This window comes from Colobus angolensis, unplaced genomic scaffold, assembly GCF_000951035.1.
Source record: "Colobus angolensis palliatus isolate OR3802 unplaced genomic scaffold, Cang.pa_1.0 Scaffold91, whole genome shotgun sequence".
NCBI classification, from domain to species: domain Eukaryota; kingdom Metazoa; phylum Chordata; class Mammalia; order Primates; family Cercopithecidae; genus Colobus; species Colobus angolensis.
The window spans coordinates 4,470,940-4,483,553 of NW_012123043.1; the positions used below are offsets into that span (position 1 = coordinate 4,470,940).

At 44.3% G+C, this 12,614-nt stretch overlaps 1 protein-coding gene across 2 annotated transcripts in view; it reads left to right on the plus strand.

The window, feature by feature from the left end:
- LOC105504332 (neuron navigator 1) overlaps nucleotides 1–12,614 on the plus strand; it is an 80,478-nt gene that overhangs the window by 57,900 nt on the left and 9,964 nt on the right. The window contains exons 13-20 of one of the 2 annotated variants that reach the window (XM_011931748.1): nucleotides 5,213–5,334; nucleotides 6,114–6,122; nucleotides 9,619–9,815; nucleotides 10,900–11,092; nucleotides 11,184–11,352; nucleotides 11,644–11,741; nucleotides 11,922–12,017; nucleotides 12,422–12,581. In XM_011931748.1, coding sequence (XP_011787138.1) covers nucleotides 5,213–5,334; nucleotides 6,114–6,122; nucleotides 9,619–9,815; nucleotides 10,900–11,092; nucleotides 11,184–11,352; nucleotides 11,644–11,741; nucleotides 11,922–12,017; nucleotides 12,422–12,581 — 1,044 coding nt within the window. The remainder of the gene's footprint in view (nucleotides 1–5,212; nucleotides 5,335–6,113; nucleotides 6,123–9,618; nucleotides 9,816–10,899; nucleotides 11,093–11,183; nucleotides 11,353–11,643; nucleotides 11,742–11,921; nucleotides 12,018–12,421; nucleotides 12,582–12,614) is intronic. The other variant, XM_011931747.1, reaches the window with a different exon arrangement.

The window sequence follows — 12,614 nt, forward strand, 5'->3', positions numbered from 1 at the left end:
TTACAAACACACAAGCCAACCTTTTCCCTTCTGTAGTTTGCGCATCTCAGGTATTATCATTTGCCTGGTTGCCCAAGCCTCTAATACGAGAATCATCTTTGATTCCTCACTGTTTCACCCTGTATAGTCAGTTAGTTCTAACTCCTACATAGATCTCAATTCTATCCCTCTTCTGTATTGTCACTACCCTGGCTCAGTTTTTTATCGTTCTTCTCCTAGAATATTTCAATGATTTCCTTACTGGTTTAGCTGTGCTCATTCTTCCAGTGCTTTCCTTGCCCTCAGAGTAATCCAATTATGTCAGTTAAGATCAGAAATTACTCCAGGCCAAGCACAGTGGACCACGCTATAATCCCAGTACTTTGGAAGGCCAAGACGGGAGTTCACTTTAGGCCAGGAGTTCAAGACCAGCCTGGGAAACATAGTGAGACCTCATTCTTTAAAAATTAGCCTGTAGTCCTAGCTACTCCAGAGGCTGAGTCTGGAGGACTGCTTGAGCCAGGAAGTAGAAGCTGCAGTGAGCCGTGGTGGTTGCACTGACTCCAGCCTGGGTGAGAGTGAAATCATGTGTTGTAAAAAAAAACAAAAAAAACAAAAAAAAACACAAGAAATCATTCTAATTTGAATATGGACTAGATATTACGTGAAAAGAATTACTGTTCATTTTTTTCTCTCTTTTTTATTTTATTTTATTTTATTTTTATTTTTGAGACAAAGTCTCACTCTGTTGCCCAGGCTGGAATGTGGTGGTACAATCTCGGCTCACTTTAACCTCCGCCTCCCGGGTTCATGTCATTCTCCTGCCTCAGCCTCCTGAGTAGCTGGGACTACAGGTGTGTGCTACCACGCCTGGCTAATTTTTGTATTTTTAGTAGAGACGGGATCTTACCATGTTGGCCAGGCTGGTCTTGAACTCCTGGCCTCAGGTGATCCACCCACCGCAGCCTCCCAAAGTGTTGGGATTATAGGTGTGAGCCACCATGTCCAGCCACTGTTCATTTTCTTACGTGTGATAATAGTACTGTGGGAGAATGTTCTTATTCTTAGAAAGTACATCCATCTCCAAAAAAAAAAAAAAGTATATTCTGAAGTCTTTAGTGTCAAAAGATGTATTCTCTGTAACTTATTTTCAAATTGTTCAAGAAACTGTATGTGTGTGCATGTGTGTGTGTAGAGAGAGAGAGAGAAAGCAAATAAAACAAAATATTAATTGTTGAATTAGGTGGAGGGCATATGGGTTTTTCTGTGTGTAACCTGCTCTTCAAACATATATTTGTTGAATGAATGAATTGTGCTTTTTGCTGTGAGTTTTCATGTTATCCTCAGTTCATGTTGATCCAGGCTCAACTTGGTCAGGTGGATTTCTAGGAATATTTGAAGAATCAATGCTTAGGCAATAATGCCTAACTTTATTTTATTTTATTTATAAATAGATAATAAATATACATGGTACAAAATTCAAAATGCACAAGAGGTTTCTTAATTTTTGAAGATTGCTTGATTCTGCAACATATCATTTGCTCTTAAAAGTACTATATAGGGTCGGGCGCGGTTCCTCACGCATATAATCCCAGCATTTTGGGAGGCCATGGCAGGTGGATTATCTGAGGTCAGAAGTTCAAGACCAGCCTGGTCAACATGGTGAAACCCCGTCTCTACTAAAAATACAAAAATTAGCTGGTCATGGTGGCAGGTGCCTGTAATCCCAGCTACTCAGGAGGCTGAGACAGAAGAATCGCTTGAACCTGGGAGGCAGAGGTTGCAGTAAGGTGAGATCACGCCATTACACTCCAGCCTGGGCAACAAGAGTGAAACTTCATCTCAAAAAAAAAATACTATAGAGTGTATTTTTTAAATGTAATTGATATATCCCAACTAATTGAAACCTCCAAATAACTGATAGGCAGATGCACATACTTTGCTACCCTTTATTTTTATTTATTTATTTATTTATTTATTTGAGACAGGGTCTCACTCTGTTGCCCAGGCTGGAGCACAGTGGTGCTGTCTCAGCTCACTGCAGCCTCAATCCCCGGGGCTCATGTGTTTCTCCCATTTAAGCCTCTGGAGTATCTGTGATTAGAGGTGCACAACACCATGCCCAGCTAACTTCTTGTATTTTTAGTAGAGATGGGGTTTTGCTATGTTGCCCAGGCTGGTCGCAAACTTCTGGACCAAGCAATCCACCCACCTGGGCCTCCCAGAGTGCTGGAATTACAGGCATGGGCCACCACACCCATCCCCTTTATTTTATTTTTAATTAACTAGTTTTAATTAAACTAATTTTTATCATAAAAGCAATGGATGTTCTGAGGGGGAATGTAAACTAGGGGTTGGCAAATCATGGCCCATCAGCCAAATCTGGCTTACTAGTCTGTTGGTAAACAAAATTTTATTGGAAACACAGCCACACTCATTAATTTGCATAATGTCCGTGGCTGCTTTCATGCTACAACAGCAGAACTGAGGAGTTGTGATCAAGACCCTATGGCCACAAAGCATAAAATATTTACTTTCTGGCCCTTTACAGTAAATGTTTTCCAACCACTGAGATAAACTATACAGAAGGGTATACGGTGAAACATAAAATCCCTCTCCCTGAGTCACCCCTCCAAATCCCAATCCCCAGAGGTAAGTACTGCTAATAGTTTTAATCTTTCCGGAAATAAATATCTGTGTATATACAAACAAACATATATGGATACATATATTCATTTTTACACAAATGAAGATTTTTTTCTAACTTCAACTTGGCATATCCCCGTTTTTGTTTGTTTTGTTTTGTTTTGTTTTTTGAGACAGGGTCTCACTCTCATTCTGTTGCCCGGGATGGAGTGTAGTTATGCAGTCTCAGCCCACTACAACCTCCACCTCCTGGGTTCAAGGGATCCTCCTGCCTCAGCCACCCAAGTAGCTGGGACCACAGGCGCATGCCACCACACTTGGCTAATTTTGTAATTATTTGTAGAGATGGGGTTTCACTATGTTGCCCAGGTTGGTCTTGAACTGCTGGCTCAAGCCATCCTCCTGCCTTGGCCTCCCAAAGTGCAGGATTACAGGCATGAGCCACCACACCCAGCCTCAGTATATCCTCTTGAGAATTTCCCATGCTTTTTTAAAATAACTGAAGTACTCTAGTGTCATTAACTGGGTTTGATAATCGTACAAAGGGTTTTCCAAATGCCTTATGAGCTTTGTAGTTCCAGCATCAGATCCTAGGATCTTGTTTTCCCTGTAGTATCAAGGGAAAATTAGAGTTTAAAAGATCAATTTCTGATCATGGTGAGAGTGAGGAAAATAACCAAACCTTACCCACATCTCCTTCATCTAACAGGTTTTGTTTCTAGGAGAAAATTGCAAATAACCACTTTACTACTCCCCTTCCTCTAGTTTAGTTTCCTTCCATTTCCTCTTTCTCATTGGTAACATAGTAAGCTCTGTTTAAAAATTTTTTTTAAATAGACACGAGGGCCTCACTATGTTGCCCAGGCTGCTCTCAAACTCCTGGGCTTGAGTGATCGTCCTGCCTTGGCCTCCCTGAGTGCTGGGGTTATAGTTGTGAGCCACTGAGCCCAGTCTAAAAAATCTTTGACATCGCACCATAGTTAGGCACGATATTTGCATTGGACAAGGTTGAGTGAAATGTGCAGAGGACCTCCCTGTGCATTTCTTTGCAACTTCCTATGAATCTATAATTATTTTAAAATAAAACGGATTTTTAAAATCAGATATTTTGCCTTAGATTCAGAATTTCTGTTCTCCATTATCTATGGCACAGAGGCAAATTTCCTTTAAAAGACATTGAGGGGGCCAAGCACGGTGGCTCATCCCTGTAATCCCAGCACTTTGGGAGGCTGAGGCAGGTGAATCACCTGAGGTCAGGAGTTCGAGACCAGCCTGGCCAACATGGCGAAACCCCATCTCTACTAAAAATACAAAAATTAGCTGGGTGTGGTGGCAGGAGCCTGTAATCTCAGCTACTCGAGAAGCTGAGACCGCAGAATCATTTTGAACCAGGAGGCAGAGGTTGCAGTGAGCCAAGATCACGCCACTGCACTCTAGCCTGGGCAAGAAGAGTGAAACACCTTCTCAAAAAAAAAAAAAAAAAAAAGAAAAAAAAGAATAATAGTCTGGGCGCAGTGGCTCATGCCTATAATCCCAGCACTTTGGGAGGCTGAGGTAGGTGGATCATGAGGTCAGGAGTTCAAGAAAAGCCTGGTCAACATGGTGAAACCCCATCTCTACTAAAAATACAAAAAAATTAGTGGGCCTGGTGGCGGGCACCTGTAATCCCAGCTACTCGGGAGGCTTAGGCAGAGAATTGCTTGAACCCAGAAAGTAGAGGTTGCAGTGAGCCGAGATCATGCCACTGCACTCCAGCCTGGGTGACAGAGCAAGACTCTGTAAAAGAAAGAAAGAAAAGAAAAAGGAAAAAAGACATTGAGGACTGTCCCTGATCTGGCCTGAGCCTAATCTCACCCTCACTTTTTTCTGTACCCCCACACATGCCCTCTGCTGCTTCTATTCCAGACTACCCACAGTTCCTCAAAGCAAAGCCAGTTCCCTGGACAGTGGCTTTGCTTGTACCTTTCCTTCAGCCCTAAATACATTTTCCAAAATTCCCATCTGAAAAATTTCTATTCTTTCAGTTCTCAAACATCTTTTGTTAACCTCTTCCTTCCCTGTTGTAGAAAAGCAGATTTTTTTTTTGTGCCATCACAAACCTTCTCAGAAAGCGAAGATTTTCTACCCACCAGTTGAGAAAACTGAAGCTCTTTCAGGTGGAATGCAGAGTACATGGCTAGTGATGTACTTGGCTAGTACATGGCTAGTTCTTGGCCTTGGACCACCAGATAGCTAAGTATTGCTAGAAAAATCATGAAAAATGGTAGGTTGATGTCTCCATAAAGAGGGCTGGCTTTAGTTAAGTCCTTAGACTGATTCAAGCTGAGTTCATGACTCCATGCTAACTTCTGGTTCTTGAGAAAAGGAATAATTTCTTATTTAATTCTTACCTTTTGCACTTTTTCTATGTTGAAACATGATTGGGACTCAATAAATGTTTGCTGAATGAATGATCCAAAAACATGAATAATGTGGATTGAGGAGTTGGTTGGTTCTCCTTTCTCTTATCTTCTACCACTAGATTTGCCTGAAGTCTCATGTCCTCTCTAAATCTCTTCTGTTTTTCCCCACTTGTACTTGGCCCTAGAACTTCGGATCAAGAGACAAAACTCCTCAGATAGCATCTCAAGCCTCAACAGCATCACTAGCCATTCCAGCATCGGCAGCAGCAAGGATGCTGATGCGAAAAAGAAGAAAAAAAAGAGTTGGGTAGGTAAAGGTTTGGGGGGTGGGGAACTAGGTAGAACCGTGGTGGACCGCCTTCACCTCAGCATAGGGATCGAATCCTTCTGGGATTAACCAAGGTGTAGTCCTATCTAACACTGAGCCCTAGTGTGATGTCCACTCAGAGCACGGTCTCCCAAATTCTCCCTTCCCTCAATCATTCCCTACTTGTCCCCAAGGCCACCCCTCTGACCTTTATATATATGTATCTGCTTTCTTTGGGCTTTCTTTGGGCTATCCATTTGGTTAGGCCAGAGGTATTTGGCAGCAGAAGGATGATGAGGAAATACTCAGAAGGAAACATCTTATCAGTTCTGTACCCCCCATTCCCCCACTCCCTTCTATACTATGGAGAGATTTTATGAACAAAGCTGTTCATTCTAGACTCCTGGAGGTCATTTCTTTAATTTTTGGAGATGCTTTGTGGAGCTTTCCAGATTACTTCAAAAGACTCTTTATTATTACCTTTGGTAGGTCCAGAAGTCATTTTCGTGCGTGTGGTGTTTTTCCCTTGCATAATCCTAAACTGACCTTTCTGAAATTCTTCAGGCAGGTCTAGACAGTCTCAGCCCCTCTTGCTGACTGTGGTAAGAAAGCATCCCCAAGTGGACATGTCCTGCTCCTCTGTCCCCTGTTCAGTAAGACACGCCCCCAGACCTTTGTATAATGCAGACAGGTACCAGCTGTGTGAAATGAGTGATTAAGTGTTGATTCTTTTTTTTTTTCCTTCAAAATGCTGACTCCAAATCCCCATTTTTTTCCAGGTCTATGAGGTAAGAGACCCAGTTCCTATCCCCTTATTTTCTCTTTCCCTTTGCCATACCTTCCCTATTTCCAGAGCAACTCCCTTCCCCTAAAAACAAAAATGAATGACCACTCATAACACTAACTGTAACAACCACCCAGAGTTCCTAACTCACTCCACTGCATGGTCCATCCACAGCTGCCCCATGTGAGGACAGAGGAGTGGTCTGGTTGGGGGCCAAATGGGAAAGTCAAACAAAATTCAAATATATTCCCTACTATCGTCCCCTGTTACAAAATTGGCCTGTTATAAAAAGCAGTTAAATTGAGCTCCTCCTATCCAGAAAAATGAACCTTCTTCTTTTTGGTTCCATAATACCTAGAGACACAACATGGAAGAGAGTCACTGGATGAAAGTTACCTTGACCACAGTTTCCACGGGCCAGTTCAGCCTGGGCCTAACCCAAAGATTTAGCTCTAGAGTAGGAAGAACCAGAGACAGGTGAGGGACAGAGACCAGGAGGGCACACTCAAGTCACCCCAAAGCCTAAAACTGTCTAAGCATCCATGGAGTTCCCAAAGACATCTCAGGGATGAGAGTATAGTCTAAGATGAACAGAAAATGCATCTAGAATTTCTGTTACAAACCAGATACCTGAGGTCCACTCTAACCCTACCCCAACATTGTGCTAGGTGTTGTGAAGGATATGAAAAATAGAATCTATAATCTCGTCATTAAGGAGCCCGCAGTATTACTGGGGAGACCAAAAAAATTATACATATAAAATCAATAGCAATCCAACAGTGCCACAATGCTTATTCGAGCAGTAAGTGCTAAAGAAGTTCACAGATGACAAGATGGTGATTACAATAGGCAGGGAAGACTTCTCAAAGGAGGTAAAAGTTAAACTGAGATGGAACTGTGATGGGTAGAGAGGAATGTGTTGGGATGCTTTCTACATAGACACTATTCAGAAGAGAAGCTGTGGAAGATGGAGAAGGCCAGCTTAGCTAGAGCACTGACTGAGTAGAGTATAGTCAACATAGGAAGAGCCTGATACTTATTTAAATTTGATTTTTTAGATTAACATTTCCCAAAGTGTGTTCCACTGATTGCCAGCCCATTGAGATGCTCCTTAAAATGTGATACCATTGACTGGGCTCGGAGGCTCAGGCCTATAATCCCAGAACTTTGGGAGGCTGAAGTGGGGGGATCACTTGAGCTCAGGAGTTCAAGATCAGCCTGGGCAACATGGTGAAACCCTGCCTCTACTAAAAATGCAACACTGTTCTGGGTATGGTGATGTGTGCCTGTAGTCCCAGCTACTTGGGGGCTGAGGTGGGAGGATAGCTTGAGCCTTGGAGGTTAAGTGAGCCAAGATTGCATCACTGCACTCTAACCTGGGTGATAGAGTGAGACCCTGTCTCCAAAGAAAGAAAAAAGTAATACCATCATCAAATAAATTTGAGAAGTACTGCATTTTCTCTCTCTCTTTTTTAATTTTTTTTTTTTTTTTTTTTAGGCAGAGTCTCACTCTGTTACCCAGGCTGGAGTGCAGTGGTGCGATCTTGGCTCACTGCAACCACGGCCTCGCAGGTTCAAGCAATTCCCCTGCCTCAGCCTCCCGAATAGCTGGGATTACAGGCATGCACCAACATGTCCGGCAAATTTTTGTATTTTTAGTAGAGACGGGGTTTCACCATCTTGGCCAGGCTGGTCTCAAACTCCTGACCTCAGGTGATTCGCCCACCTCCACCTCCCAAAGTGCAGGAATTACAGGCATGAGCCACTGCGCCCAGCCTAAGTACTGCATTTTCTACATCTGCACAGAAAAAGTTCTGAGATATCCCCCAGCAAATAATCTTGTTTCATTTTGCTTAATCCATTGTTCCCTAAACTCATTTAACCATGGAACCATTAGCCACGTAACACCAAACATCTCCCAACAGTTCTGGCTTTGGGAATACTGAACTACACATATTCTCACTTAGGATCTTATTGATCTTAGGGGCATATGCTCCAGGCAGCTTGTCATAGGATCTCTTTATACACACACACACACAGAGCATCCCATGAGGCAGTGGTATGGAGAAACTTCACTGGATTGAAAATTAGGAAGCCTGAGTTCTAGTCCTAAGTCTTACGTCAATTAGGCAGTTTCAAGCAAGTCAACTCTCTGGCCTTTTCAGGCTCAGTTCTTCATCTCTGCAGAGAACTGAGCTTTATGGTATTTTTGAGCCCTGACTGCTCAGTGATAAGAAGTCACCTGGAGCCAGCCAGTTGCACACATACTCACTCATTCATATCTCCACCACAGCCAAGTTGGTCCTCTTTATGTCTCGCCTGGTGGAAACCCCAAGACGCACCACCCACCAGCTCCATCCATCACCTGACGGCCTTCCTCTGTTCCAGGAGAGACACTTAGAAAGTGTACCCTCAAATTTTTCCTTCTTTTTTCTCACTGTCCCAAATAGCTGGTTTGCCTTTGTCCCCTATAACCTTTGACCCCTCCTTTACTCTCTGCCTCTTGCTGCCATTTCATATTTGTGTCCCTGTGTGTGTGTGTGTGTATGTGTGTGTGTGTGTGTGGTGTGTGGTGTGTGCATGCTGTATGGATGCATGTGGATGGGTATGGGACAGGACCCTGGTTTGCATCTCTAGTTCACATCCCTAACACCCAAGCTCATCAACATCAAGATCAAATGAGCTACGATCAGATTATTATGCCCCAAGCACTCTAAGGAAATGCTGGGAAATAGCCCTTCTTCTAGGACATTGGAAGTCATAGAAAATGCTTATGTCTGGTTGTTTTAACCATTCTGTGATGTCCTGGGCACAAGAAATACTAACAGAAGCTTGAGCCCACTGCCTTCTCATGTTCTCCACAGAATCATATTGTCAGTTTCTGGTTGATAGATGACTAGATGAACAGATTCTGGGCTGATGAGCCCTAGTCAGAGGCATCATGAGGTGGCATCTGAGGCCCACAGTGCGCTAGGTTCTAGACTGAATGGTTATTGTTCTGCTGCAGAAGGTGGGATTGGATCACTGAGCTGTATACATTGTGACCTCTGGGAGCTTCTCTCTGTCCCCATCAGGGGCACAGTTCTCCCTGTGAGCAACAGAACACCCAGGAAGTTCCCATAGCCTACAACAGCAGCAAGCTAGAAGATTCTGTTCTTTCTCTCGGTCCTAATTTTCTTTCTTTCTTCCTTCCTTCCTTCCTTCCTTTCTTTCTTTCGTTCGTTCTTTCTTTCTTTTTTGAGATGGAATCTCACTCTGTTGCAAGGCTGGAGTGCAGTGGCTCAATCTCAGCTCACTGCAAGCTCCACCTCCACGGTCCTGATTTCTAGGCAACTCTTCTGTCCATATTCTATGAATCAAGTGAAGTGTTATAGAGGGTGGCTTAATTAAAGTAAATCCCCTGCCTCCAGCTCTCTCTGTCTCAGAAGTCCCAATCCAGTCCTCCCCCATCCCAATAGTGGAGTCCTGATGTCCCTCTACCTGGATCTGCTTTTTTCTAGCTTCGAAGTTCCTTCAACAAAGCGTTCAGTATAAAAAAGGGGCCCAAGTCAGCTTCCTCATACTCGGATATAGAGGAGATTGCTACACCCGACTCTTCGGCTCCCTCATCCCCCAAACTACAGCATGGTTCTACGGAGACTGCTTCACCCTCCATCAAGTCGTCCACCTCATCCTCCGTGGGCACTGATGTCACCGAGTAAGTGCTCTCTGGCTCCCTGCCACCCAGCCTGTTACCAGTGTAAGCTGCAGGCTAGAGTTGACAGGAGGCCATTAGACCTTAGACAAGCAGCACTTATTACTGACCTCTCCCTGGGCATATGAGACCAACATATGGACCTTTCTTCTCATACTGATTGAGTATCTATGGGCAGGAGGAGCCAAGACCACCAACCATGCCTCTTCATATTCTCTAGTAACTCTAGTGCTTCTTCATGTAGCTTGGCTTAACTCTTTTTTTTTTTTATTTTTTTATTTTTTTATTTTTTTATCATTATACTTTAAGTTCTAGGGTACATGTGCATAACGTGCAGGTTTGTTACATATGTATACTTGTGCCATGTTGGTGTGCTGCACCCATCAACTCGTCCGCACCCATCAATTCATCATTTATATCATTATAACTCCCCAATGCAATCCCTCCCCCCTCCCCCCTCCCCATGATAGGCCCCAGTGTGTGATGTTCCCCTTCCCGAGTCCAAGTGATCTCATTGTTCAGTTCCCACCTATGAGTGAGAACATGTGGTGTTTGGTTTTCTGTTCTTGCGACAGTTTGCTGAGAATGATGGTTTCCAGCTGCATCCATGTCCCTACAAAGGACGCAAACTCATCCTTTTTTATGGCTGCATAGTATTCCATGGTGTATATGTGCCACATTTTCTTAATCCAGTCTGTCACAGATGGACATTTGGGTTGATTCCAAGTCTTTGCTATTGTGAATAGTGCCGCAATAAACATACGTGTGCATGTGTCTTTATAGCAGAATAACTTATAATCCTTTGGGTATATACCCAGTAATGGGATGGCTGGGTCATATGGTACATCTAGTTCTAGATCCTTGAGGAATTGCCATACTGTTTTCCATAATGGTTGAACTAGTTTACAATCCCACCAACAGTGTAAAAGTGTTCCTATTTCTCCACATCCTCTCCAACACCTGTTGTTTCCTGATTTTTTAATGATTGCCGTTCTAACTGGTGTGAGATGGTATCTCATTGTGGTTTTGATTTGCATTTCTCTGATGGCGTGTGATGATGAGCATTTTTTCTCTTGCTATCTTACAGGGGCCCCGCTCACCCAGCCCCCCACACTAGGCTGTTCCATGCAAATGAGGAGGAGGAGCCAGAGAAGAAGGAGGTATCAGAGCTGCGTTCTGAGCTATGGGAGAAGGAAATGAAGCTTACAGACATCCGCTTGGAGGCCCTCAACTCTGCCCACCAACTGGATCAGCTTCGGGAGACCATGCACAACATGCAGGTCAGCGTCTAGGCGGACAGCTGCAGGAAAGGGAAGACAAAGGTTTGCTACTGTCCAATCTGCCACCCTACCCTATCTGTTCTCACCACAGTTGGAGGTGGACCTGCTGAAAGCAGAGAATGACCGGCTGAAGGTAGCCCCAGGCCCCTCATCAGGCTCCACTCCAGGGCAGGTCCCTGGATCATCTGCGTTATCTTCCCCGCGCCGCTCCCTGGGCCTGGCACTCACCCATTCCTTCAGCCCCAGTCTTGCAGACACAGGTACCTGTGCGGGAGAAGAATCTATAAGGGTGAAGGGAAGAAAGGGGCTTATTTCAGTGTTACACCATTGCACTTGCTCTGGTCAGAGAGGTAACAATGCCCAAGTCAAGCAGATGCCAGTGTCCTGAGACACTGAGTTGTAATGGTCCTTCAACCTTAACTACTTTTGAGCTTGGGACCTCCATTCCTTCTCTGTGGCAAATAGAATTATTTGGAAAGGATAGTGATTGGAAAGTTTAGGAAAGGCTACAGGTACTTCTAAAACCAGTTGGTTCTTTTCAATCCCCACAGACCTGTCACCCATGGATGGCATCAGTACTTGTGGTCCAAAAGAGGAAGTGACCCTCCGGGTGGTGGTGAGGATGCCCCCACAGCACATCATCAAAGGGGTAAGGAACTTCAGAGAGAGCCCCGGTGGGAACAAACAAATACTGTTACATTTATCCAAGAAAATCTGGGCCCTGGGTACCTCCAAGACCAAAGAACTCAACTCCTAAGGCCTTTAGGACCCCGGTTCATGGAGTCATCTGCAGTGAAGCTCAAGAGCTTTTCCTTCCTTGGCCTTACAGGACTTGAAGCAGCAGGAATTCTTCCTGGGATGTAGCAAGGTCAGTGGAAAAGTTGACTGGAAGATGCTGGATGAAGCTGTTTTCCAAGTGTTCAAGGTAAAGGGATACCTGTACTCAAAAAGGTTGCTCATCCTCTCATGGGACATATATACTTTTTTAGAGATGGAGTCTCACTCTTGTCACCCAGGCTGGAGGGCAGTGGCATGATCACAGCTCACTGCAGCCTTGAACTCCTAGGCTTAAGTAATTCTCCTGTCACAGCCTCCTGAATAGCTGGGATTACAGGCATGTGCCACCATGCATGGCTTCTCATGGGATATTAAACCATCCAGGCACTCCCTGGGGACCTTTGAGGCTTTATGGAGAAATGCTGCCTAGGAAAAGCATATGCTCTGCACTTTCTCCATCTACTTCTGTTTCCTCTGATAGATATTCTTTGTTGTAGCTTTTACACCTGTGTGTGTATATTTTCTTCTTGTTCTGCCTGTCTTTTCTGTCAGGACTATATTTCTAAAATGGACCCAGCCTCTACCCTGGGACTAAGCACTGAGTCCATCCACGGCTACAGCATCAGCCACGTGAAACGAGTGTTGGATGCAGAGCCCCCCGAGATGCCTCCTTGCCGTCGAGGTGTCAATAACATATCAGTCTCCCTCAAAGGTCAGTCTTTGTCTCTTGGGGTGAGGTGGTGTG